The following is a 26,813-nucleotide window of genomic DNA, read 5'->3' on the forward strand; positions in this document are numbered from 1 at the left end:
TCTGATGACTGCTGTTAAGAAATAATATTTTAACTAAAATAATGGTATTAATACAGTAATATTATTTACCACTGACAACCTTCAAGTCCCTGAACCTGCACAGAGATATCCTAAAATTCTCTTATACATTCTCTTTTATTTGAAAGTTTTGAATCTTCATAAACTCATTCTTGACCTTCTTAAAGAGTGTACATTTGTTTTTGGTTTTCAGAATCAGCAGCACGTAGAAGAAAGTCAAACAGGATGGGCAGGCGGGGTAGGTTTTCTTGTTCTACTCTGTTTTGGTTTATTGAAAAGCTGTAGCTTTCTGCATCTTCACAGCAGTGTTTTGAAACATGAAACACCATTCTGACTCATACAACACTACTGCTTAAAACTGTTGCACTGTAGGATTGAGACTTAATGCTGTTTTAGGCGTAATATCTGGCTACCTGCTTTCTGAGTTAAAAACAATTTTTCTGTCTCCTTTAGCAAATCTTAGACCAGCTGATTAGATACTACACTGAAGGGAGAGAAGTAATGAAAAGAGGCAAATTCATACTGCAGTGTAATTGTTAGAAGCATCCTAGAGACAAAGGATAGATGTAAAATTCTCTCATGTCATGAGGGCAAGAGATAAGATCAGTTATACCATAGCATTTTAAGAATAAAACCTGTCCATTCAAAACACAGTTTTAGTTCCAAGTCCTGCACATCTTCAGCTAGGAAGGAACCTTCAAGGTAAGATACCCCCTCATAAGTGTAGTTCATAGAATCATAGAATGGTTAGGGTTGGAAGGGACCGTAAAGATCATCTAGTTCCAACCCTCCCTGCCATGGGCAGGGACACCTTCCACTAGACCAGGTTGCTCAAAGCCACATCCAGCCTGGCCTTGAAGACATCCAGGGATGCGGCATCCCCAACATCTCTGGGCAACCTGTTCCAGTGCCTCACCACCCTCTCCGTGAAGAATTTCTTCCTGATATCTAATCTAAACCTCCCTGTTTTCAATTTGTACCCGTTACCATGTTCAGTTTTTTGTCCACCAGTACCCCCAAGTCCTTCTCCTCGGAGCTGCTTTCTATCCACTCTCCACCGAGCCTGTACTTGTGCTTGGGATTGCCCCAACCCAGGTGCAGGAGCTTGCACTTGGCCTTGTTGATACTTCTCTGCAGTTACCTCTAAGCAAAAGAGATTTTCTCTACCCTTTATCTCACTACCTTTATCTTGAAAGAGACATAATACCTATTTTTGGGAACTCACAGAAAAAAATAACCTGCAAGAAAATTGTAAGAGCATGAGATCTGTATTTACAATTATGTATTCTAACAGTGAGTATGTATTATTGCTTATGTTTACTCCTCAGGCAGATGAAGTTAGCAGAATTCACTGTGCCTGAATAACCTGCAGTGGACTTAACTGGGAGTTTCAATTTTCAGCACACAATTTAAGAGGCATCTCTATTTGAAATTAAGATTACACATTTACAAGGATTAGTTATTTCACTTAGTCCCTTCCTTTTCTGCCTCTTCTCGAGGTTATGATGACAGGTGTTTATTAGAACCAAAGAAAATGCACACATGCATAAATCCCTGCTTTAGCCTTTATGGGAATTCAAGCATTGGGAATATTAGAAGCAGGCTCCAGAACAATTTAGCTTCTGGTCACAGGTTTTAGTCAAGTTTAGGTTGGTATTATTCAAAAGTCATACTCAGGAATGTTAGGTGCTATGTTTGAAACCATCATCATAGAATGGAAATGTTTGCAGGTCATCTTTTTGTGTTCATATTTTGAAAATAAAACTCACGGTTGCAGTAACTCATCCTTGACTGACAGTTTTAGTACATAGGTGAAAGGGAGAAAGAGTTGAATGTTCTTATCTGGGATAATCTGTTCTTTAAAATTAATTAGTGGAATAGTATAGGAAACTTCAGATACCCATTTGCTTAGTGCTGTGTTTGCGCAACGAATCAGCCAGACACTGTGGTCCACAGAATTTTCAGTCTGCAACCATTCATGAACATTAGTTTTATTGAGAAACTTAGTTTTTAAAAATCAACTCTACATATTTTTAAATTACTGAAGAAAGACTATTCAGAATATACAAACAAATTATTCCACTCATAAGTAGAGGTGTTGCATTTGTGGGTTACTTGATGTATCTATGATCAGCTTAAGAAATTTGACATGACAGCTTAGAAATTGTAATGTGTACTGATTGGGAGGTTGAATATCACAGTAAAGACTTGTGCAATGTTACTTTGTCCCATCTGAACTGATTAAATAGTCTTGTTACTTTTTAGTATGTGTACTGTAATTAGCTAAACAGCTTGGACACTCTTACATCTCATCTGCCATTTTTCTTCCATTGTTTCAGTTCTTTGTTTCTACACCATATTTTACATCAGACAGCAGTTCATACTACAAAATCTTTAGTGACAAAAATGGCTATAAGCATATTCATTACATCAATGGCTCTGTGGTAAGTCACGCAAAGTTTCAACATTGATTTACTCTAAGTTCCTGAAATAAGTCTACAATATTCAGTAACTTACATGTCTTGCTTCACAGGAGAATGCAATCCAAATTACAAGTGGAGAATGGGAGGCAATATATATTTTCAGAGTAACAAATGATGCAATGTAAGTATCATGAGGAAGAGAACAGGTTGTGAGTGTTGTCAGTAAAAGCAGCACTTAATCATTGCAACACCATTTGTTAACTCATCAAGTTATACCTAGTTATAATTTGGTTTGTATCTGAATGAATCCACAATAAATCTGTATGCAAAGGCACTGTACAGGTTTACAAACTTGGTTTACTTAAGGAAGATTCTTTGCAAATTACCTTCATTTTTCTATTTTTTTCAGTCACCCATCTTGGAGAGACCTATTTAGAAATACTTAAATCTAAGCAAGTGGTTAACCCTCATACAATTTGGCAATTCAATCGACTGTCTTTTCATGGTCTCTCATTCAGGTTACTAGATAGATAGATAAAGCTTACACAATTGGAGGGATTACCTCATGAGAATTAAGATAGAACTCCTATTTACATGGTTTATTTATCATCTAAACAGAGTTAGAGCTAAGGTTTATTAAATGAAAGTTATATAAGCTTAACTTACTCTTCCATCACATGCAGAAATTTCAAAAAGTCTAAGTTAACTTCCAAGACAGCTGTTCATCTTGATGCTGGTTCATAGGTCATCACTTTATGGATTATTTATTAACATATAAATGAATTTACAGCTTCTATTCAAGCAATGAATTTGAAGGCTATCCAGGAAGAAGAAATATTTACAAGTAAGTGTTATCAACATTATCTTAATGATACTCAGTTCATAGAAGATAGGTGTGGACTTGTCAGTAGAATAATTTAGCTTCAGGTTGTTTAAAGTGTAATTTCATGAGCTATTTTAACTAAATCCTGATCTCAGATTATATCTGAGAATTGAGGAGAAATAGCATCTAAAGTTTAAATATACTTTTGGGGAAAAAACAATGATAAAAAGGGAAAACATTTATTTTTAAACTGTTCTGAAAGTACAGTGCCTATGTTCTAGAATGAGGCAGATGTGTGAAGTTAGTTGTAGCAAAATAAATATTGCTCTATTTTATTTCTCTCCTAGAATCAGTATTGGAAATAAACCTATCAGAAAACAATGTATTACTTGCAATTTAAGGAAAAAGAGATGCCAGTATTATACAGCAAGGTTCAGTGAACATTCTAAGTATTATGCCTTGATCTGTTACGGTATGTATCACATGGGAGCAAACATATAATCAGTTTTTCTTTCAGATTTATCAGAGGCATAGATAATACTGATCATCCCAAATGACAGCTAGATTAGTCATAGAAATATCACAATAACCAGGAGGGATTTCCAGAAAGAAACTTTTTCATGTCCAAATGTTTTAGAAAATAGAAATATTTTCACTCTATATTATTTTACTTTTTCAATAAAAAACATGGGATTTTTAGAATTAAAAACAAAAATGTGAAAGTCCTTCGTGACACAAAACACAAAAATCTGGCTCATCAAAGTCATGCTTTTTCTTGCAGGAGCAAGAGCAGGATTTAGAAACACACTGATCTTCATGTGATCAAAGTTAGCTGTGAGAAACTACTATATTTTTCCCAATCAACATTATTAAAACCTGTGTTAACCACAAAGAAAATGTTGGATATTTACTACCTGAGAACATTTTTAATAATGGAACTAAGAAAAATTCAATTCATCAAGCTGTATGATCACTGAAACCACTTGTAGCACAGAAGTATCAGATGAAGTCTTAGCTCTATTGAAACGACAGGTGACTTCAGTGATCTGAGGTTTCATCCATTGGTGTAATCAAAGAATAGTGAGGTCATAACCTAAAATAAGGGAAGAAAAATATCCAAGGTTTTCCTTTTGCGTATTTCATATAAAGTTTACTGTTGTTCTGATTCTGCACTGACTGATCACCTGAAGAGTTCCTTAGAACTTCCGCTGAGCAGAGAAGCAAATGTAGCAAATAATAACACCTTTTAATCATTCTTGCACAAAATAGTCAGTAAGGTCGTCACCATATGAAAGCCACTCACCTTCACAAATACGATGTGACAGTTTCTCAGAAGAATGTTTCACATTGTTAATTCTGCATTCGCCTTATGTAATCGCATCTCAGGTATTAACTAGATGTCACTTCATCTCTAGGCAGGAAGAGTCTATTAGTAGATTTAAAGTTACTTCTATGATGTTTGCTAAGCAATGCTTGTATGTATTCAAGTCTATGTACACACAGTACCTTATGTATTTTGTGCAGAAGGGACTAGTGGATTATACAACAGAGAATCAACTTTGAGCTCTTTAACACCTGTCAGTTACTACTGTTAATGTGATACACACTCCATCACCAAATTCCAGCTTCAAATTATAAACTGGCTTCTTGTTATTCTTATGGCAGGTCCCGGGATTCCCATTTCTACTCTTTTTGAGAACAACGGTGATAGAGGTACTGGAAATAACCTGCCTGCTTCTGAACAATTGTTTTTCTCAGACAGATCCTCTAATGGAGTATTTAGGATTGTGATCAAGAAGCCTTCATCTTGTTTGTTATGAAGATATCTAGTGTTTTCTGGATTTGCTAGTTAGTAAAATCCAAATGCCTATGAAAACATTGATGCTTTTATTTTCATTCCTGAGTCCCAGCACTTCTGTAGCATTCTTACGTTTTTCCTGTTTACACACTATAGATGCAATGAACATCAGCAACTCTTTGTTTACCAAATATTGATTTAAACTTTGTAGAAAACATTATTGTGATTTCCAAATTATTCCTTTTACATTTGGATGAACTGAAGACTTTGGTTTTTCATGAAGTAGCCCTACCCTATGCAAAAGGCAACAGTATACTATTTAGAATTTGCAGTTTGAGCTATTGTAGTGTACTAATTAGAATCTGGATCAGTGACTTGCTCCTCAGCCATTGGCAGAGATGTCAGGGAAGAGCAGAAGCTCTTTCAGATGATTGGTTCAAATAACTGCTTCAGACAAGGTGTAATTATTGATACAAAATGGGAACTCCAGCAAGAAAAATTCAGAGCCCTCATTCTTTACGTAGACTGTTTGCAAGCAGGACAAGCAGGAATTTGCTAACCATTGAAATATTAATTACTCTGCATTGAATTTTCTCTCCCTGTCCCTTGTTTTTCCCTAAAAATTCTTCTCCAGCCTAAAGTCCTTGGTTCTGAAATGTTATGAAAACTAGTGTGGTTCTGTAAAAAAACAGTCATAGTCATTTCCCTTTCCTTCCTCAATAATCAGTGGAAGCTCACTGGAAGTTCTAATGCCAGATTCCTTATAGTTCAGCCTGTATTGATAACCCACTATTAACTGGGTACTGTCTGACCAGAAGACACATAAAACGATGAGGAAGACAAACACTGCAATATTGTTAAGCTAAATTAATAAGTGATGTTTTATGTAGAAGTTAATAAATTGCAACATAAGATTATTTTCACTCCAATAGGAATTGGTACACGTTAGTTTTGAACCACTGAAAAATGTTTGCAGGTCACCGTGTCTATTGCGATTCTGCTATAAAAACACTGTGTTCATCTGGTACTTATTTTGCAGAAGGTTTAAATGGGTTTAAAAGTTTAAATACAGCTAACACATGGATTTTTTCATATTTAAGCCATTGTCATAACTCTGTTTTCCATGATTCATTTTGACTGTGTGTGTATCAAAGGCCCCTACTACTTCCTTATCAAAGTATGAATTTGATGAAATGCAGCTAAGTGGCCAACAACAAAGTGCCCAACTAATATATTTACTAAAGACAGTTATATGATAAGTCTAGTATCCTTGTGTAGGAGTATACTTTACAGTGGTTAGCAAGGGTCTGCCAAAACCCCTTAAGAAGCTGAATTTCCTGTATTAGCCCAGAAACAAGATATTCCCAACCATCTATGTGCTCAACAATATTGCCCACGGGGCTCAGAGGTTAAACTGGAGTTACTGTGGTAAGCAAGAGAGCAGATACAGGACTGCGTTTTGCATGATGGAATGAATTTTGCATTTCCAGCTCCCACCATATTACAAAATTGGGATGAAGGCTCTGCAGGAGAAAGGAATTTCTTCATAACATCCAGGACCATAATACTCAGAGGCAACATATGAAATTATTTGCATTGCAAAATGTACACCCTATAAAAATCTAATGAATATTTGTGTCATATAATACCAGTGCCTTGTTTTCATTTAGCTATGTGATCAGGCCCACTTAGAAGTGTCTGAGTTGATTTTATTACCCTGCTTGTAAAATTTCTCAGATTTCCTTTCTGTTCTAATAACATAAAATAAAGGAATCTTAATTTATTAAGAGGAATTAGCAATAAATTGGTTAATAATTCAGGCATTTCTTTTACTTAGAGCTCAGAGTATTGGAAGACAATAGGGAATTGCAGTCTGCTTTGCAAGAGATCAAACTGCCGAAAGAAGAAATTAATAAACTTGAAGTGGATGGTATAAGTAAGAATTGGACATCTTTTTATACTTTTTATTCCTACTATTTTAATATTCTGCCTTCATTTTGTTATAGTAAGAATTATCTTTCTGTAGAACAAACTTGTTAGCCTGTCAGATTGGGAAGAAGAAGCCTGGTTCTGCCCTGTTAAGACAACAGCCAATTTGTCTGTGGCGCAGGGTCTCTTTCAGTAAAATAATAGTTCAAATACATCTCTGCTTCTTGATGCAATTTGTTAAAGAATTCTTTAATACTATTGGTAAAGTATTAAAATATTTTGTAAAAAAATTATACTATGCTGATAACAAAATCTTAAAAAAAGATTTTTTAAAAAAATATTAAAAAAATAGTAAACTGCTGTTCGTGTGTTACACAATATATTGGCTTGCATACACTGTTGTTTTCAGTAGTGACTTTAGAAACGATATTCCATGGTAAAGAATCAGTGTAAAGTTTCCAAAACTCATTTCTCATAATCTTAACAACAGTTATATTCCTAGTTGTGTTTTTCTACGCACCTGGAAAACTGAGGACCTAGAGTTATGTGTAATAACAATTTTATGCATAGCTAAATTAAAACAGAAGTGGGCACTTTATTTCTTCAAAGTTGTCCCTCAGCAACTCAATATAAACAGTTACTTGCATCAGTTCTGTGATTCACAGTTCATGCATTGTGTAGTTTGTGATGATTCATTTTCATATACTATTACAACAAACTCTCAATTATGCTTGGAGGAATAATTTTAACCATTAACGATCTAATTTTAATGTGTCTTTTCTAGCTTTGTGGTACAAAATGCTTCTACCCCCACAGTTTGACAGATCCAAGAAGTACCCTCTGCTTATTCAGGTGTATGTAACACTTCCTTTCTTTGAACATTGTTGTTTTGTCATAAACCGTAATTCTTATAATTTAAAAAAACCTAGGACAACTGTAACATTTTATGAAGCAAAAGCAAAACCACTTAGTTCTGTTTTGTTTGTTGTGGTGGATTTCTTAATATATTTCTGGAATAGAAATTCAACCCAATGGAAATCAATGAGGTTTTAATGTTAATCTTAGCATGGCAAGTATTACTTCCTCAGAGAAAGGAAAAGGGTAAAAACATAGGCTACTGCTTGGGGTTCTTATCTTTATTACTGCTTTTGTTTATCATGAGGCAGTCTGAAATCACTGATTTCAGCTATGCTAATACAAAAAATACAAGAGCTTGCTTCATTTTTTAAGAAAAGAACCCAAACACCCCTAAACCATGTGGACTGCCGTCTTTGATCAAATGTTCCTTCTAAAGAGCATTTAATATTAATTTATTTCAGGCAGGAAAGGCAACAAAAATTGTGGTGATGCAAAATTGAGAGGCAGAAAGGAGAGCCGAGTGGGTGTAATAAACCTTACATAATTTTTAATAAACCCTGATAATCCAAAGATCCAAGAATGCTAAGTATGTTTGAATGAAGTTTAGAGTAGAAGATTAAGTCAGTCGTGTCCTTGAGGTCAAATGTGCAATTCGCATTAGGCAGTTCTCATGAGCAGTGTCTCTCTGTATTGCTCAGTTATGTGGGGCATGTTCTGCTTACGGGTCCAGCAGCACACGATATTCCCTACTGAAACAAAGAAGGTCTAGGGATGGCCAGAAAGTGTAAAGAGGTGTACTTTTTCTCCTCTTTTCTTCGTCATTGCTGACTGCATGTGGAGATCAAACACAGAAAAGCACCAAAAAGGGCTATTACACCTAAGGAATTTGGAGGGAGGAAAAAATTGAGCCTTTGGCATGACTCTTCCAAGGATACCCCTTAGGACAAGTACCTGATTCTGCACCCTGTAGTCTGAGCTAAAACTAATGATTTGCCTTAGGCATAAAACCTCAAAGATTCAAATGGATTTTAGATAGCAAAATCTCACAAATAGATGAAAATGGTAGTTGAATTGTTTGTTTACTGAGTTCTGAACAACAGCCATATAGTAAAATACTTGTGGTGAGAATGTAAGAAGTAGCTATAGGTATAGTCCAGTATCCAGTAATCATTTATAAATTTATGAATATGAGTTGAAAATGTGTGAATTTTTATCACCAGGTACGGAGGACCTTGCAGTCAGAATGTAAAGGAAATATTTAGCATTAGCTGGATAACCTATCTTGCAAGCAAAGAGGGAATTATTGTTGCTCTAGTGGATGGCAGAGGGACAGCTTATCAAGGTGACAAGATTCTACATGCTGTATATCGAAAACTAGGAGTCTATGAAGTTGAGGACCAAATCTCAGCAGTGAAGTAAGTAGGATATCTCCCTGTATAACTGTTTTATTCATATACCTTCAAAAACTAATGTGAAAAACTATTAAATATACTTCTCAGACATTCTTCTGGAGAGCTGAGGTCTCCAGGAAATAAGACGACTTGTAAAAATAAAATGTTACTGACATGCGTGATGTCAGTGAGTTTTTTTGTGGTATATTAAGTCCATATGCTATTAAGTCCACATTTGGACCGCACCACTTCAATTTTATAAAAACATCATCAGCGGCTTGAATCCTAGGCCTAAGGAAATACAAGTGTCAGTGGTGAGAGGTAAGCCAATGTATTATCCATTATTCTCAAGTTTACCCTGTAGGGGAAACCTACCTCAGTGACCATCGCAATTAGCCAAAGGTCCATAGTGATGTAACACATTGATTAACTGAAGGTCAAATGTGAAATTTGTGGCTGAATACTGACACAAGCCTTCTAGAGGCTAGGTAGTCATAAACTTGGCTTCCATGCTATTTTAGGATAGTTAGGAACATCAGACCTCAGTGTCTGAGGTCTTCTGGTAGTTGTTCCCCAACAGTTGCTCCTTTGCACAGAAACAATTAAAGTGTTCGGAGGAAAAATAATTACCTAAGCAGAGGTTTTGGGAGCGAATTGAAAGCTGAGGTTTTGTAAAGAAAGGCTGCCTGTTGAGCTTACAGATGCAGTAGCACTGCTAAAGTGAGCATTTAAAGAAGCATTTGAACCCCCTCAGAGATGAAGGCAAGTCAGGAATAAGGAATTTAGTCTAGCCTTTGATCTGGAATTTGGCCCATTAGATCATGAATAGACTACCAGGTGCAATAATAAATACCCTCTTTCCCCTGTTAATATACAGAACTGAGTAGCTGAGCTAGAAATTGGACATACCAGTCCAGGTTTCCACAGCTTTCTCTACTTGTTTGAGAGTGCTGCCTGTATATACGAGTGTGTGTGAGAAGGGTATCTGTTCCTTCCTCTTTCTGCTTTGAGATATTTCATTTCCTCCTCAATGGTATACACACACCATTATCCTTTTCAGTGATAAATGAAACAGAATAACTGGATATCATGTCAGGTTTTTCTATTAATCTATTACTTGATTTTCTTTCTTGAAATTTGTAGCAGCAATGGCATACTTTAAAATATCACAAGAGGGAGAGTGGTTTTTTATTACTCTGAATCATCACTCAGACATAAAGATGTCAGAGACAGAGGGAACCTAAACTGATTCTGCAGTTGCAAAATCTGCTGAGACAGGCTGTGAAGAAATGACCTCAGACTTCACACTTCCCAGTTTTCTGTCAGCACCTAGACTAAATTTTTATTCAGTTAAATGTATTGCATTCCATCTTCCTGATTTAACACATGGTTTAAGATGCATGATTTTTAGAGAGGCTCCTATACTCTAGTGAGAAGTTCTTGGAGGGGCTTTTACTGTAGGAAGAACCCCAGGGATTAAGACAGCAATATAACAAAGCTGAATAATTTTTTGGCTTTTCTAAGTTGGTCCCACCCAGATAGTATCCCATATTTTGGGTGTTGTCAGTCACTTATCCTAGTAAAATAAGCCTTGTAGCTGCTGATATGTGTCCTGGGATGTATCTGAACCTATTTTGTTTATCTGTCACTCTCGAACCTTTGTGGTCTTTTGCCTCATCCTCTTTTCTTTGCTATTGCTAACACAGTTCTGAAAATACAGGCTTCAGGCTCTGATGCAGGACTTTGTAGGAGACCTAATATATATGATTCTCTTTGACCTGTTTGACTACTGAGTGCATAAGCAAGGTGCACCTTTCATCCATTGCAAGCTCATTACCTACTAGGAGCATTAGAAGAAGTTTTCCTCGTTTTATTTTTTATTACAGTAGCAGTATGTGCTCTTCACATTTCAGGCACACAAAAAAGAAAGTTTATTGCAGGGAATCCTTAATCTCAGTGGTTGATACCATTCCTCTTGAGAGATCAGAGTGTCAACTCATCGTAAAATGAGTGTGGTGAGCATCTTGCAGGATAAGGTATGAATGTTAATAGGAATCCAGCACCTTTGGCACCAAAACGATGAAAACGATAATAGCCTGTGGGAAGGAGTAGGAGTACACTTTTTGAACTTTTTTCTCTGCATATGTGTGAGTGTATGTCTGTACATATACATACGCACATGTATTTGTGCACACACATACGACATGAGCATATGTTTTATCTGCTCTGGACTAAACGTCCAGGTGGATTCTAAGTATAAGAAAAAAGAACTTTTGCCAAGAAGCCAGTTGGGCAGAGTCCTTATTCACTGGAACAGAAATTATTATGAATGAAGTATTAATTTCAGCATTTTTTATTCTTTCAAGAAAAATTCTTCCTTTTCCTCTGAAATAAATGTTAATTGAATAATTGATGCTTTCTAGAAATCAGATAGGCTATGCTGATTGTCAATTTGTTCAAATTGGTGGGATTTGTTGAAAGAAAAGAAAAATTATTTTTTGCTAATTTGTTATAGTATTAGCAATCTTTTGTAATAATGCATTTATTTCTGTGATTTTCCTTTCCACAGGAAGTTTATAGAAATGGGTTTTATTGATGAGAAACGAGTAGCAATATGGGGCTGGGTAAGTGGTTGAGGTTTTTTGTATCTATCTTTAAATAATCCTGTGGCATAATCTTTATAGTTCTTCCTTATTATGTCCTAAACCTTTATAATTTATAGTTTCTTCTGCCGGTGTTTAATGGTATTGCCAAGGGGACAATTCCTGTTGGTGCCTATATACATGCAATTGCAACAGTGTAAGACCCTGAAAATGGATCTTTGGCAGCTCAGGAGGGAATCTTGAAATGCTCATGCCTAATACACTGTTTGGACTTGAAGTTAAGCAAAATTGAAACATTTTAATTTGCTTTACCTTTAAATTAGGGATTTACTGGCATAGTATCAAAATTCAAGTATTGTCCTTTCTGATTTGAGATTAAAGTAATGAGGAAAGTCCTATGAATACCTCTTATCAGAAAATGTGCAGTGACATCATTCTGAATCACTGCATACTTGGTTAGCTTTGAAATGATCGGTAGGGATGAATCTGAGTCTGAGGGATGTACAATACTGACAACTTCACCAGGTAGAAAAATTGGACAATATAGGTGTCATTCCAAATAATTGGCCAGTCTATTTTTCAGCTCTGATTTTTTCATGTACTTTGCTTTGTAACACTCCCAGAACATTTTATAGCCAGATCTCTTGCAAGGCCAGATTCCACTACCCTTAGGCACTAAGAAATAGAGTGGCATGCCTCAAGTAAAAATTTTAGGATAGCACTGCATTCTAATAGGAGAAGAATAAATTATTGAATAGTTGGGGTTCTTTTTCCTGTGCCGTCAGCTTCAAACCAGGACCATTCATGGAAATGAGGTGCAGACCTGTTAGTGGTGTTATAGGAGATCTGAAGCCAATTTCAGTGGCAGCACAAATGCCTCTAAATATGAGAGCAAGAGCCTCTTTATAGAGATTTGTAACATGCATAGGCCATCTGACTCAATTGTTCGTGTTCATCATGAATAGCTGGATTGAGAATGCATAGACAGAACAAAGCCCTGCCTCCTACCCATCTTCAGCATAACAGAATTATACAATGCAGGAGCGTGAGCTGATGAGCCACATCTGATAGTCTCATGGCTTAGGGACAGTACCATAAAGAATGCTAACAGGGGTTGGAGGCCAGACCTGTCCTAGTCACCCTTACTCCTGCTTTGAGTAAATCACTATCAGCCACTCAGTAACATTGTGCAATACTTTTCTCTTTTTACCTGTTTGTTTTTCTCTGTTTATCATTCAGAAAGATCTTTTATTTCATGTTTTTATGTCTTTGCCAGGAGAATTCTTCTGATCTGTCACTGTTTTGTTTATTTTTTTGCTGGGTTTTTTTGTTTGTTTGTTTTCATTGGCCCAGTTTCATTGCAAGAGGCTTGCCCAGAAACACACTAGAGGATGGATCTGTAAGATTCAGTTCAACTGTAACTATAGAAGTTGCCTCATCCTAGCACATAAGCAGGGTTGCTAAAATCTTTCGATGAAGCTTCTACCAATTTAGGTTTTGAACGCTAATCTCTGCCTGTCACAGTGCACAGATTTATCTGCCTGATGCTAATCTTTTACTTTTTAGCCTTGTGGACTGAATTTTTAAAATATCAAATGAACCAATCAAATGAGCTGGAGAAATTGTATAAATTATTGTTTCTATTAACATATTCTTCACTGTCATTTCAAGCTGGAATGTCAAGAGAAGGGAGGGACTAACTTACTTTTGTGCAAAATAATACTTCATAATTTTCCTTAGTCTTTCAGATGCTGCTGCTGAGGTTGATAATCTTCCAAATTCTTCATGACACACCCCATATTTTTATCCCTCCCTCCATTCCAAAGTAAACAGTAATCCATTATTTCCCAAAGACGTTATACTAGTGTTTTCCAACCCCAGTTCCCCATCCTATGGAGAGCCAAACCATATGCTTTTTATTTACAGTGTTTTCCTGACCTAGCAACTAGTCACGAACAGTTGCATAGGTCTATTCTGATATTCAGGCTTACTTACTACATTACCTAACTCCCAGCTATGAATTTATCCTTCCTTGCTGCATCCCAGTTTGAGGAATCAGGCCAGAAAATAACAGGAACAGTGGCAGGCAATAGAGATTAATTGCTCCAACCTCATGTTCTCAAGTAGCTGAGCCCGTTAGTACTGATAACAAGGTTGGTTCAATATGCCAATCATCAGCAAAAGCTAAGTAGTTTGTTAAGGGAGGGAAATACCTCTAACTCTTCTGGGAGGTGCACACTGAAAGGGTGAGTGGTCATGAACACAAGTTGCCACAAGGGAAGTTTGGTTTTGTTTTTAGGAAAAAAATTTTTATGAAGACAGTGATCAGCACTGAAACAAATTGGGTAGAGAGGCTGTGTAATGTGGACGTGGCTCTGACTGACCACATTTAAATCTCAAGTTAGCCCTGTTTTGAGATAGAGGTTGCACTAGATTACCTTGAGGCACCCTACCAACTTAAATTTTTCTATGATTCTAAGCAGTAATAAGAGCAGTGTTCTGTCATAAGCATTGTAGAAGTAGCAAAAAATAACTGATTCAATAAAATTGTCTAATCTCTCTCAGAAGAAATCACACCAAGCTTTTGTTGCTTTGTCCTTCGTGCATTCAAAGTAAAATATTTTCTTTGGAATTAATTTTTTAGAGTTTGATTCAGAAAACATAATGATACTTCACCAATAATTTTAAACTGTCTGTGATTTCTCCCTAGTCCTATGGTGGGTACGTAACTTCTTTGGCACTTGGATCTGGCAGTGGAGTATTTAAATGTGGAATGGCTGTGGCTCCTGTTTCCAGCTGGGAGTATTACGGTATGGAAACTTCTCATAAACACTGACTTGGAAAGCAAGATGTAGCATTTAATGACTTTCTAAATGAAATCATTGCAGGAGACTGGCAATATGAAACTTAAAGACATTGCAGTTACCTAGACATAAAACTCTTAAGTTTAATGTTTTCCTTGCTGAGAATAAGACTGTAACTGGCAGTTTGGAACAGACTTTGTCACGTAGAAGAAGGTATGCCCAGGTAATTCCATAGGCACATCTGTAACAATAAGTGTTTAAAGCCCTCTTGATAAACTGCTATACTCAGAAGTCATCTCCCTAACTATCCTGTTAAAACAGTATCACTGGATTCAGAAACAGCTGAAATTATTTTTCTGCCAGTAATGGAATCACAGTGCACTTCAATGTCAGATACTACACATGATCTCTGTCAGGAATCAGTACGTCTGATGATTGCAAAGTTATTTCCCCAAACACATGGAAAAGAGAGAGAGTCAGTTGTGTCTGATAGGATTTTTTTATTAAATATTTTTCCTTTTAGATGTTTCTCAGCCACATCCCCTGTGCTGTTGTGTTACAAGTCATATTTTTATTTATGTTTATTGACTTGGGCTCCAAACTGTTCAGAGGAAACAACCCTGGGAGTATACTCCTGGAGTCTTACTGTATAAATACAGAAGCAGGCACATAGTCATACTTGCAGACCTGTTAAGCTTTTGGCATGGTGTAAAGGAAACTTAGTGTAAAAAAGAATCGTGGCATACATGTTTTCAATGAGCAAAATGTAGCACTTTGAACACATTTACTTAGCATATGGTTGTTTGCAAAGAAGTCTTGGTTATGAGAAAATTTTTGGTTAAATGGGAAAGATTCCTTCCCTGACTGCTAGCACAGACATTCCTTGTATTTATGGTGTTTTGCAAACAAAGGGGAAAACATTTGTATGACACAGGAAGCATAGTCTTCATGTTTTCACTGGCATCAAGATATTTTTGAGACATTTTCACTCATGATCGCAAAATTAGTTCCAGAATGCAGGCATAAAGCACTATTTTTGCAGAAGTCCTTCACGAAAAGAAGAGTTATAAACATTGTTGAAGCATTAAAAATTGAATAAAGTTTTTAAATTAAAGTAGATTAGACCTACACCATTGTAATCTTTACTTAAGCTGAATTTTCAGGAGGGAGTTAAAGAATCTTACTAAAAACACACTGTAAAATCCAAACAGGCAACTGCACCTCCACTAAGGAAGGAAGGAAATCCAAGGAAGTCATGAGTCATACGGTTTGGCAAACAGATCATGTTAACTTCGGGGTGAACTGTGTTAGGGGCAAACTGCAGGATGCTACATGTTTGAAACTCTAAGTAGTATCAGTATGTCAGAGGCTGTACTGGACCCTAGAGCTTCTAAATTTTGTCCCACCCTCTTTTAAATGCACAGAGTCTGGACCACAATAATTTCTCTGAAATCATCACACTCACCTCCATTTTGTGTAGAGTTAATAACAGCTGAACATTTATAAGATGGCAAGGAAAATTGCATCTGGGGACAATGTATAGTTAAAAGTACTATATCTGTGACTGTTTTATTAAAATTTGCAATTTATCTCTTTTTTCTTCCTCAGTAATTGACAAGCCAGATCTTTCACTTAGTCATTATAATGCAATTCTGCTGACCTCTGTGGACTTGTTGTAGCTATACTGGTAGAAGAGAGTGGAGAATTTGGCTCAGTATACTGTAGAAATGCCAGCCATTCAGAAAGAGTCTATTTTATTGAAAACTTAAGCCCAATATGGTTGTTTGACACTGTGTTGACAACAGATATTGCACATTTTCTGTTTTCATTGAATGATAAAGGATTTTGATAAAAGATAGGCTACTTACATTTTTTTGGTACTTAGTTTATTATACATTATCTTCAGGAGCCTTATTTGGCTGATCTGGGAGACATAGTACACATCTTCAGCACTTGGTGGTAGCATATATAAAGGATACATAATAAACCATGGAAACATGAGTACATTGAGTCATTTTCCTTTCCTGGGAAGATTCTCATTTCTACTTTTTAACAAAATTATTCTAGTGCAGTGTACCAAACAGGACAACAAGGTAGACAATCCCAATTCCTTACTGATTACAAAAGCCATCACCGCTCTTAGGGGAGGGAAAGATGCCAGCTCTTCTTTGTCAGAAAGCCCTGACTCTGTTAAATAAATAAAATTCTTGTAATACTGCAGCTTGACTGCTCAATATGTGTCAGTTACTCTTTCAAAGCAAGGTCATAAAGAAAGTAATGTTCTCATAGTGACAGCTGCTGCGTCAGTTTTCTACAAATTTTCATAACAGCTCTTAGTTAAATTACAAATACCAAAGCAGCTCAGAGATAGCTGTTCCTACTGATTTTTTGGTGATAGATACTGTTCAGTTCACATTTGTTTTGTCAAATCTGCTAACAGTCTTTGTGTAGTTAGAAAACGGAATTGAACAGAGACCTGAATAGCAATCACACCACTTTTACACTGCAAGCCTGTATCGTTTCCTGCTCCCCCTAATTGCTGCATATATCCATTCAATATGAAAGGACAATATATGTCTCCACATACAGTGCATATATACATCCCAGGTTGGAATTCTGCTCAGCTTCTCTTTAAAAAAATGTCAAAAATAGTGTGTGTCATTTTTCCACCATGCACCTTTATTGGTTCATTGGGTCATTCAGCTGACTTCTGGAGTATCAGTTAATTACCTTTATGCACAAAATGTTCTGTTGGTTCCAGAGATCAACAGGACATTTATTGATTAACCTTCATAGTTGATTGAATTTTTTTTTAAATATGTTTAAATTTTGGTGTAGTATGAGGAAACCAAGCAGAACAGATGTAGTTAAAATAAATAACATTTAATTTCTCTGTGTCACCAGAGGCACAAAAATATTTGTGCATTCTTCATCTATAGCTTTATTTTTCTTCTTAAATATCGCAGCATCTATCTACACAGAACGATTTATGGGTCTTCCTGTAGAGTCCGATAATCTTGAGCACTACAAGGTGAGACTTCCCTTTCTGCGTTCATCTGCCTTAAACATGAATCACAGTTCCATGGACAAGTATGACTGTAAAGAAAGAAAGTGATCCACCAGCTCTCATAATGGCAGTCTTGTAGCAGCTAAGCTACTGCTGTGAAATTCATATCGCCATAGTTACTAGTGGTTTTGTATTTATCAATCCCAAATATGATAAATTGATGGATCCTTATTTTCTCACTTGGACAAGTCAGGCAGTTCTCACAGTGCAAACCATTAGTCTAGGAAAGAACTCGTGGGAGAGGTTAAAATGTTGATGTTTATAAGGTTTTTATTGGTACTCTTAGCTGTGGCATGCAAACAGCTTGATGAAAATTTAGCTCTCTGTTGATAACATCATAAGCACACTAAACAGTCAGAACAGTTTCCCCTACCTGGAACAGGTTGCCTTTCTTCTTTTCTTCACATTGATAGGAAGTCTATAGCTTCCTCTAGCAGCACACATACCAGCTCTGGATACAGAGGGCCCTGAATTAAAACCCAAAGAAGTTAGTGGAAAGACTCCTATTTAAGATTTTGGATCATGTTCTCAGTAACTGTTCTCCATCCCAACTCCAAGAACAAAAATGCTCAATACCAAACTGCCATGGTAGAGCTGTCTGGGTAGCCAGGAATTACGGTGTTCAGGGAATGCACGTGGCAAGTGCTGTGCTTTTCGTGAACTGGCCCTTAGAAAAGGCACTAAATATATATGGCTTCTATTATAACCTCAGATTGATATGAAGTCACTGCTGTCATTATTAGCCAGTCCAACTGTTTGATTGTTGTTCTACTAGGTAATGAAAGCCTTTCAGCTCTGTGACTGAGTGGTTTAAATTGAAGCTGCTGAACTGTTCATTTTTCCTCTCAACAGAATTCAACTGTGATGGCAAGAGCAAAGAATTTCCAAAACGTAGACTATCTTCTCATCCATGGAACAGCAGATGGTGAGGTTTGCAAATGGCAGTACAAATACAGAACCAGAATCACTTTGTTTGAAAAACATTAAGCATCTTTCTATGCCTTTGATTAGGGTCAGTACTTAGATCTTTGGTAGATTTCCATATGACATATTATAATATGCTTACTTATTCCTAGTAATGTCAACTGTATCACTTGATAATTAGTGGACACAACTTAATGCACTATAACTTTATGCTTTGTGGTATTTACACGTTTTAACAGACAACCTATTTTTTTTTTCCTTTTTCAGATAATGTACATTTTCAGAACTCAGCACAAATTGCTAAAGCTCTGGTTAATGCACAGGTGGATTTCCAGGCAATGGTAAATAACAGACTATTTTTCATTTTGAACCGTGGCATATAGCTTTATCCATAAGCTTATCTGACATTTGGCAATGTTCTTAAGAACCCAGTTCAACTGAACATGCTTCAGAATCTGGCAATTGCGAGTGCATTTGTTACTCTTTATAAACAATTTCTTCCTTAAAGGATTTGCCTGTTCCTTTTTTTCCTTTTCCTTCTTGCCCTTTGGATGCTAGCAGGATTTCTCTCTTGTCAAGAATAACTTAGATGCTTTTAAAATGAGCCAGGGATAAGAATGAGAATCCAGCCACCATATGAAAGTTGCTGATAGCCAGTAAAAGAGAGGAAGATGAAGGACCTGGCTTCTGGGGCCAAACCATCACTGGTTCTGATGGATTCTGTCTTGAACTGGACATGCCTGCCACACACATGAGGTGAAACAAGCAAAACGGGTATAGGTATCCAAGTACTATATCCAGGATCAGAATGTAAACAAGTTTGCCGCAAAACTTGCTTGTGGTAACAGATGCAGGCAAAGAGAGAAACGCATAGGCAAAGGTTAGAGTATATAGATGAGGAATGAACAGGGGGAGAATAGCTGTGAATTACATGCTAACCTCTGCTTCTGCACTTTTTTTCTCAGGGCTAATGACCAGTGTTTACCTGCTATCAAGCATACTGGCCTTCTGCCTGAGTCCTCCTTCCCAGGGCAATGAACTCCCCAAAAGGGGGATCACACAGGGATCCCCCTGTACTTGGGATTTGCAGGGCCTTTTGTGTATTCCACACTTTCTGCCTCCTTCACTGATAGGTAGCAAACCTGAGTTATTTCTCAAGTATCTGGAATACTGTATGCAGTTGTAGTCATTCTAGTTCAGCTATGGGGAATGCCATTTAGTTCTAAAAGTTAGCATAATTCATATGTGTATTTTATTTGCAGTACACTATTCATAATGCTCATGGCCCTGCTGTAATGCAAGATGTTTTGGATAGAATTCCACAATATTCAGCTGAAAGTTTGTTGCTTAGAGCACAGTATCCCTAAGCAAGGCTGTAACCCCTTTTGCCAAGCCCATGCAGCAGGTCAAGGGCATTTAATCCCTAAGGGCATCTCAGCGCTCTTTTGCTTGACTTGATACAATTAACCTGTCAGTACTGAGGCAGTAATGCTTACTCCTAGATTACAGAAGGTTTAGAAACATTTTTGCAATAGGAATATGAATATAGCAGGAACTGGTGAAAAGAAAAAAGATTAGCAAATCCCTCTGTTTTCCTGAAGCATCAACTTTCTTCTCTATAGTAATATAATGAAGTTCTTGTATTGTTTAACTGTTACAGAATTGAAAACATAACATAGGGTTTTTATGGGGTGTGTTTGTTTGTTTTTTTCAGTGGTATACTGACCAGAACCATGGAATTCCAGGCCTTTCCAGCAAACATCTCTACACACATATGACCCACTTCCTCAAACAATGTTTTTCTTTGTCAGAATAATTAGGCTAGGCAGAGCATGCTAAGGCATCCGATACATCTCTGGGAGAATGCAATGATAATATTGCCAGGTTATATGGTTTTCAGGTAAACTGGTAACAGGAACTTTGGAGTTTTAAACTTGATGTTTACATCCATTTTTGGTAATGTATATTAGCAAATGTTATGCTAATACATGTTTTGGCACATTTAACACCTGTTTGATAGAAAAAATAAAATCAGAATGTAAATGACATGTGCATTTATTGCCATCTTGCTTAAACTTACATTCTGCTATCCAGAGAGAGGTGGTCCATTGCAAAGGCACACTGCCAGATGAATATGCTTGCATTTGTTAAATACAACTGAAAAATGGGAAAAGACAAAGAAAGCAGTGCTAGTACCTAATTAGCATCCTAACAAGAACCAGTTACTCAAAATTTATTTCCAATTTTTGGAAAGAATCCAAGCAGGAATAGGAACACACAATATTTAAAGCTAAAATCTGAATAATTATCAAGAATATTGAATGCTGTGCTCAAATTTTATTCAACTCTTATTTGAAACTTTCATTCTGCAAAACTCTCAGTATTCAGGTTTAAATATGAAAGAAGAATATTTATAATAGCTATTTTATCTCACTGTTTTTTCTCCCTGTGTTCAGAATAAGTGAGCCATATCAGCTTGATTTTAATCTCTAATCATCATCTTAGTATTCAAATTAATCTCAATGTCATTCATTCCATACTGGAGGGTAAGGATCAAAGGATTATGCAGGCTTTCTTTGCTTTGTTTCCAGTGAAACTATTTTAGGAAGTCTTTTAAAAATGCTAGAGGCTAGCATTCTTTTGATTAGTAATTAAATCAGTCCTATCATAATATAAGAATATGAACAAGATAATTGCCAAGAGATCCATTGTAGATGAAATGATTCTTGGGTTATGTGTTGAAAAAATTCTGAGTTAGCCTACTGCATGGTTTGTCTAGCCCAGTATCTCATCTCTGCCATTAGCTGGTGAGAGTACAACATACCCTGAAAAAGATTGTGGATTAGCCTTCCCACAAAGCAAGCTGCTTCCTAAATCTCAGTCAGAGATTGGTTGCTGTTTCTTTGTGGAAAAGCAAGGGGTTTCATTTGACCCTCTTGACAAAAACATGGGGTTTAGCCAAAATCATTAAAATGTGGAAGTGATTTGCTATGTAACAGCTTCCTTCGTTTTGTTAATGGCAATATCAAATCTGATTTTCCACACATGAGAACATTCCTCAGACATATCTTTATGTAAATGTAGTTGCCAAGCTGTTTGTAATGGTTAAATTATACTTTGATGGGAAGTCTTCAGAAAATACTCAATTAGTTCAGGTTTTTTTGGAAACGCTGCCAATTACATGACGTTAATGAGCTTTTTGTTGGTAATGTAATTAAAATTCAACTGCTATAATGGTTAAAGGAAAAAATTATAGCTCTAAGAAAGTTAACATTAAGCAAATATAACATGAAGTGGGGCTAATTAGATGTTGATTATATGGTCCTATGTGCATTTGCTGCACACAACAGTTGTCTCAGTAATGTAGTTATTTTACAAATAAGGAATACAATTCAGTTGAAATTATTGATATTTAACTCTCAATTTCATATATTGATACAACACCACAGAAGCCATTGCAAAAATGTGGTGAAAGAGAGAAAAATCAAGCTCTTACCCCAGATGCTTAAAGATTTTAGATGCCTGAATATGTCAATGGGAACCTAGAGCAATTTTCAAAAAAGCTTGGTACCAATCTCATATAAATATCAATTTATTAAGTTCTCTTTAGATTTCCGCACCTTTCTTTTTATTTATACTTTTGAAAATCCTATAAGCTCTGGAAATTTGTCCAGATAAATTGGCCTTTTCTGGATATTTTAAGTAATAAAGTGATGCAGTGTGTTGTTCACACCCTGCCGATGGGTCTGTAGTCAGAAGCTTTTGGAAATATATGGAATAAGGGACATTCCAGGAAAATGTGTCAAATGAAATAAAATAACAGAAGGCATCCCTTTCCCAAGGGATGCATTATGTGTTTCATTATTAATCTGTCCTTATGTCTCTGTTTCCTAAGACAGAGTACACATCTTCCAAACTGTCCACCATTTACCTTGGCTTGTAGGAAGCAGTTTTGGGGATAAAACATGAAAAAAAAAGTGCATCATGCTGTCGTCAGTTTTGCTTCATTGTTTTTCATGTTAATTTATTTGCCTTACACAGTGTTCTTGCCAAAGAATGGGAACATGTCTTCAGCAGAGTGTGACATTTACACTGAGTTGCTGGAATAATGTCTAACCTGAAAGCTTTATGATTGAGCAAGCATGAATTTTGATGCAACAATAGCTTTTATGACAAGTTTTTCTAAGCTGATGAAGGAATATGCTCAAAGTTTTGCTTCCCACTTTCAAATGTTTTAGAGGATCTGCTGAGCACTTTCTGCTCGTTTTCTTTTTTGAATGAGAATCTCACCCTTCAGATACCCAAAAATACCACTTCAGGCAATGAAACTTAATCTTCAAATATCTGTCATATCAACAAGGTATACAAGCCTCTGACGGTGGATCACAGTTGCCCTGAATTAAGTAGACAGGCTCTTGATAAATAGTCACAGATACAGTTGCTTACAAGCCAGTTTTCACCACGAATCCTGTTTAGCTTTTGCAGAATTAAGCTAGAGCTGCAAAGCAAAAACTGCTTTATTCTAGGAACTGAAGTATACAGAAATAGTAAAAACAACTGGTTCCACTCCAAACCATTCATTCCCCAACACCTATTTTTATTGCCTACCTCATCCGTGCTGTGTGAGTTACACATATCAATGAACATGCAATCCTCATACCTCAAACATGAAGCTACATGCTTTGCTTCACTTGGGAGTACTGCAGCTGCAAAGAAGAAAAGGCCTGAAGAGAAAACAGCATTAGTAGAAGACCAAGTATAAGCCCAGCCAGGCTCCAGAATATGGTTAGTGTTATACTCATTTTACTCAGATAGCAAGTCAAATTCAGACTACATTCAATACTTTCCAGTTTGCCAGTCAGTTCCAATTACAAGGCACAGCTGTTTAGAACATTTTATAGAGTCATTTGAAGGCTCTATATTTAATCTGAATAATTCATAGTATTTTCTAAGAGCATTTGGTATTACTTTCAATTATGAACATTGTCTTCTCAGAATGTAAAGTAACTAGTACTTACTTGGCCAGTTCTTCTGCTTGCGCAAATCGATGCGGCTCCATTGGCTTCAAATGGAGCGATTCCAATTTATGTGAGCAGACAGTGTGGGCTACAGCACAATTATAATAGCTCTCTTTCCTGAGGTACAAATCCATTGGCATCCATGGCAGTGAGCATGGAGTTGCATGCTGTGGGCAGGGTTAGAGACCCGAAATTAATCCTCCATTTCAGAAACCCATTCTTGCTCTCCAAAGTGTAGCCATACAAATGCACACGTTGGTGTGTGTTATGTATATGTGCACATGTATGTATGTAACATGATGTGTATGTTTTATGTATATATGTGTTTACACATATGTTATTCCTATATATGTTGCACTAATTCTCAGAAGGGAAATGCAGGGCTCTTAAGGCTGATTTTATCATGTGTCAAGGCCAGGAAAACAAAGAGAGCTGCACAGCCCAGCCTCTGAACTCATGGTTGACAAGGTTAGGGAGCAAATGCTTTCCGTGCAATGTAAGAAAGAAGAGGGTGTGAGGCCTGTAGTCATACCCCAAGATACATCCTCCTCCCTTCCATGTTGGATAATAATATAACAATAAATATGTAATGAAGAAATACATAGAAAAATGTGAGGGTTTCTGCAAGTTGGAAAGCATTTGTTGGGGATTTTTTTACTTCTTTACTTTCAAAAGTTATCAACTCCCTAATTCATTAAAATGTTCAAATCTTGACAATTTAAATTTTTTAAATTATTGTTTTCTTGTACCAACAGCTAAAGAGTTGAGAGAAATATCCTACAAAGTTATGATACGCAGAGTATGCTAGCCAGTTACAACAAATGCATTGGTCCTATTTTTCTGAAAAGCCATGCCAACTGGAATTGTCACTGATAGAGCAGTAGGTTCAGTGTACAGCTGGTAAGAATTCTGCTTCTCATTCTACCTCTTCTGTAACTTCACCCACATTTTTTTGGGTAGTGAGTGCAGTACACTGTCCTTAATAGCAGCCATTACCTGGCGCTGAGATGATGGTGCAGGAAACTTTGATCAATTCCAAATACTGTGAACCCAAGATAAAGATTTTTTAATGACTCCAAGTGAATCGTGAAAAACATTGAGATGAAACTTTCCTGAAGGCAGATCACTTTCAGGTTCTGTCTCTCAGTCTGACTCAGCTGAAGCACTGTCTCATATGTGAACTATAATACTGAGGATAGTCTGTAGTATGGAGTCAAGGTTGCCCTTGATTTTTGCCAAAAGGTGCCATCTGACTATTGAATTTTACAATGCGAGAGGAAAAAACCTGAGTACACATGCATGTTTCATACACTCGTTACAATTTTCCACTTCTGGTAACTCTTGTTTGCTGTGCTCTTGAAATACATATTACTATAGATTCAGTTATGGCAACTGAAGGTTGCATGGTTCTTGGTGGCAGTTCACTTCTTTCCTGTACTTTATTGTCTGTGTATCGCTTGAAAAACAAATAATCAGTCACCTTCTAGATGACCTGCTAGATGATACAGCCTGTGTAACAACCTGCCCAACCAGGTGCACTGAGCTACTGTCTCATACACGATTTTCTGAAATCACCCTGCTGTAAACGAGGAACTTTATCTGACACAAGAAAATAAACATAACAAAAATAAAAGAACTTCATGTTTCCTGGAGGAGATTATATTGTGTTACATTCTGTATTGCCTGTTTAGCAAGCTATGTATCTTTAACTCAACATGCAGTGAGAACATTACCTGTAGCAATCCATTTCAGCAAGTGTGGATGTGTGTTCCTGGTGGAAACAGGGTCTGACCGGCCCTTCGATTGCCATCTGCTGTCCTGCCCAGGTACTGCAGGCGCGGCCGCCTGCCTGCGCCCGCGGCAGCCGCGGGGACACCCAGTGCCTTCTAGTAGTTAGTGCTGGACTTAAACGGGGATTTTGCATCCCCAATATAACGCTCATCAAGTTTAAATAGAAATTATATTTAAAACAATTGTGAGAGAAAGACGACAAGTATCTCGGGGAAACCGGCATCTCATGAAAATAAGTAGATTTTGGGTATAAGGTTGTTTCCAAGGCTTATTTTGGCACCTTTGGCACCGTGTCTTAGACGTGACACAGTTTTTTTCCTAGAAAAGGCTGGTATATGGAGATGATAATTCTGGTCGTTTCAAACAAAAATATCTGAAAAGCCAAGTTTGCTAAATATGTATGCAAGTTTGTATGTCCCATGCCCATCAATGACTAGAAATCCCTGACTTTGAATGAATGTGAAACATACAATTAGGAGCAGGAAGAAGGAGCACATGGGGAAGAGAACAAGGGGAAAAGAGGTAGAAAAATTATTACAGAAAGAAATTATGCCAACACAGAAAAAAATTTACAATTTATTACGTGTAGACTGTGTAGTGTTTCCCTAACCCCATACTGTGGTACCACAGCAAGTTGATTAGAACGGAGGATAGGAATGCCACTCTGTTATTAAGTTTATACACTGCCTTGATTACATCATATGGTCTATGCCAATATGGCTGTGGTCAGCCAGCAGAAAATTGCCTCACTGAAGAAGACTGTGATGTCATGGAACAGTGTGGGGGGAAATTGGAGGATTTGCTGTAATCTGGATGCTTTGTGCCACCAATTGGACCATGTGCCACTCCAGACTGCAGCACAGGCTGTCATTCATGTTCCATGAGATTCCAGACCCTTCCCTCAACTGAACAGAACTGAAACTCAAGGTGAGTCCTTCATATTTGATATGTCTCCAAGACTGCCTGTCATCTTACATATGTAATAATCATATTTCATTTTTGGTGCCCTTTTGCATTTTACAAGGGATTATCGTGATGTATGAAAAAGACTGTAAAGGAAAACTTTTCCAGGAATTTCTTGGAGGCGGATATCTCACTTGTTTCTTCATAGACAGAGTAAAAGATATTCCTGACTGGCAGTTTTTCTCAGTTGCCAGGGCCATTGACAGGCTTTGTGTCAATCTCTCCTGCCTGTGGTCGGCTGAACATAGTCTTCTTTGGCACTGCTGCTCCACCACAGCCATGAAATTGTCCCTATTGCTGAATGGTTTAGGACCTTGACAATAGTTGCATAGAACAGAAAAAGCTACAAAGCTCAAATCTGGTTTGGTTTTTGGATATTTTTCTTCCTTGTAGGGAATGGAGA

At 36.9% G+C, this 26,813-nt stretch overlaps 1 protein-coding gene across 1 annotated transcript in view; it reads left to right on the top strand.

The window, feature by feature from the left end:
- FAP (fibroblast activation protein, alpha) overlaps nucleotides 1-21,268 on the top strand; it is a 38,732-nt gene extending 17,464 nt beyond the window's left edge. The window contains exons 12-26 of the mRNA XM_010146874.1: nucleotides 212-256; nucleotides 2,358-2,462; nucleotides 2,552-2,622; nucleotides 3,232-3,285; nucleotides 3,612-3,736; nucleotides 4,930-4,977; nucleotides 6,900-6,998; nucleotides 7,776-7,845; nucleotides 9,070-9,264; nucleotides 11,810-11,864; nucleotides 14,554-14,653; nucleotides 17,614-17,678; nucleotides 18,567-18,639; nucleotides 18,906-18,979; nucleotides 20,353-21,268. Coding sequence (XP_010145176.1) covers nucleotides 212-256; nucleotides 2,358-2,462; nucleotides 2,552-2,622; nucleotides 3,232-3,285; nucleotides 3,612-3,736; nucleotides 4,930-4,977; nucleotides 6,900-6,998; nucleotides 7,776-7,845; nucleotides 9,070-9,264; nucleotides 11,810-11,864; nucleotides 14,554-14,653; nucleotides 17,614-17,678; nucleotides 18,567-18,639; nucleotides 18,906-18,979; nucleotides 20,353-20,454 — 1,281 coding nt within the window. The 3' untranslated portion in view covers nucleotides 20,455-21,268. The remainder of the gene's footprint in view (nucleotides 1-211; nucleotides 257-2,357; nucleotides 2,463-2,551; nucleotides 2,623-3,231; nucleotides 3,286-3,611; nucleotides 3,737-4,929; nucleotides 4,978-6,899; nucleotides 6,999-7,775; nucleotides 7,846-9,069; nucleotides 9,265-11,809; nucleotides 11,865-14,553; nucleotides 14,654-17,613; nucleotides 17,679-18,566; nucleotides 18,640-18,905; nucleotides 18,980-20,352) is intronic.
- The last annotated feature ends 5,545 nt before the right edge of the window (nucleotides 21,269-26,813 follow it).

Source organism: Eurypyga helias, unplaced genomic scaffold, assembly GCF_000690775.1.
Source record: "Eurypyga helias isolate BGI_N326 unplaced genomic scaffold, ASM69077v1 scaffold31352, whole genome shotgun sequence".
Lineage (NCBI taxonomy): Eukaryota > Metazoa > Chordata > Aves > Eurypygiformes > Eurypygidae > Eurypyga > Eurypyga helias.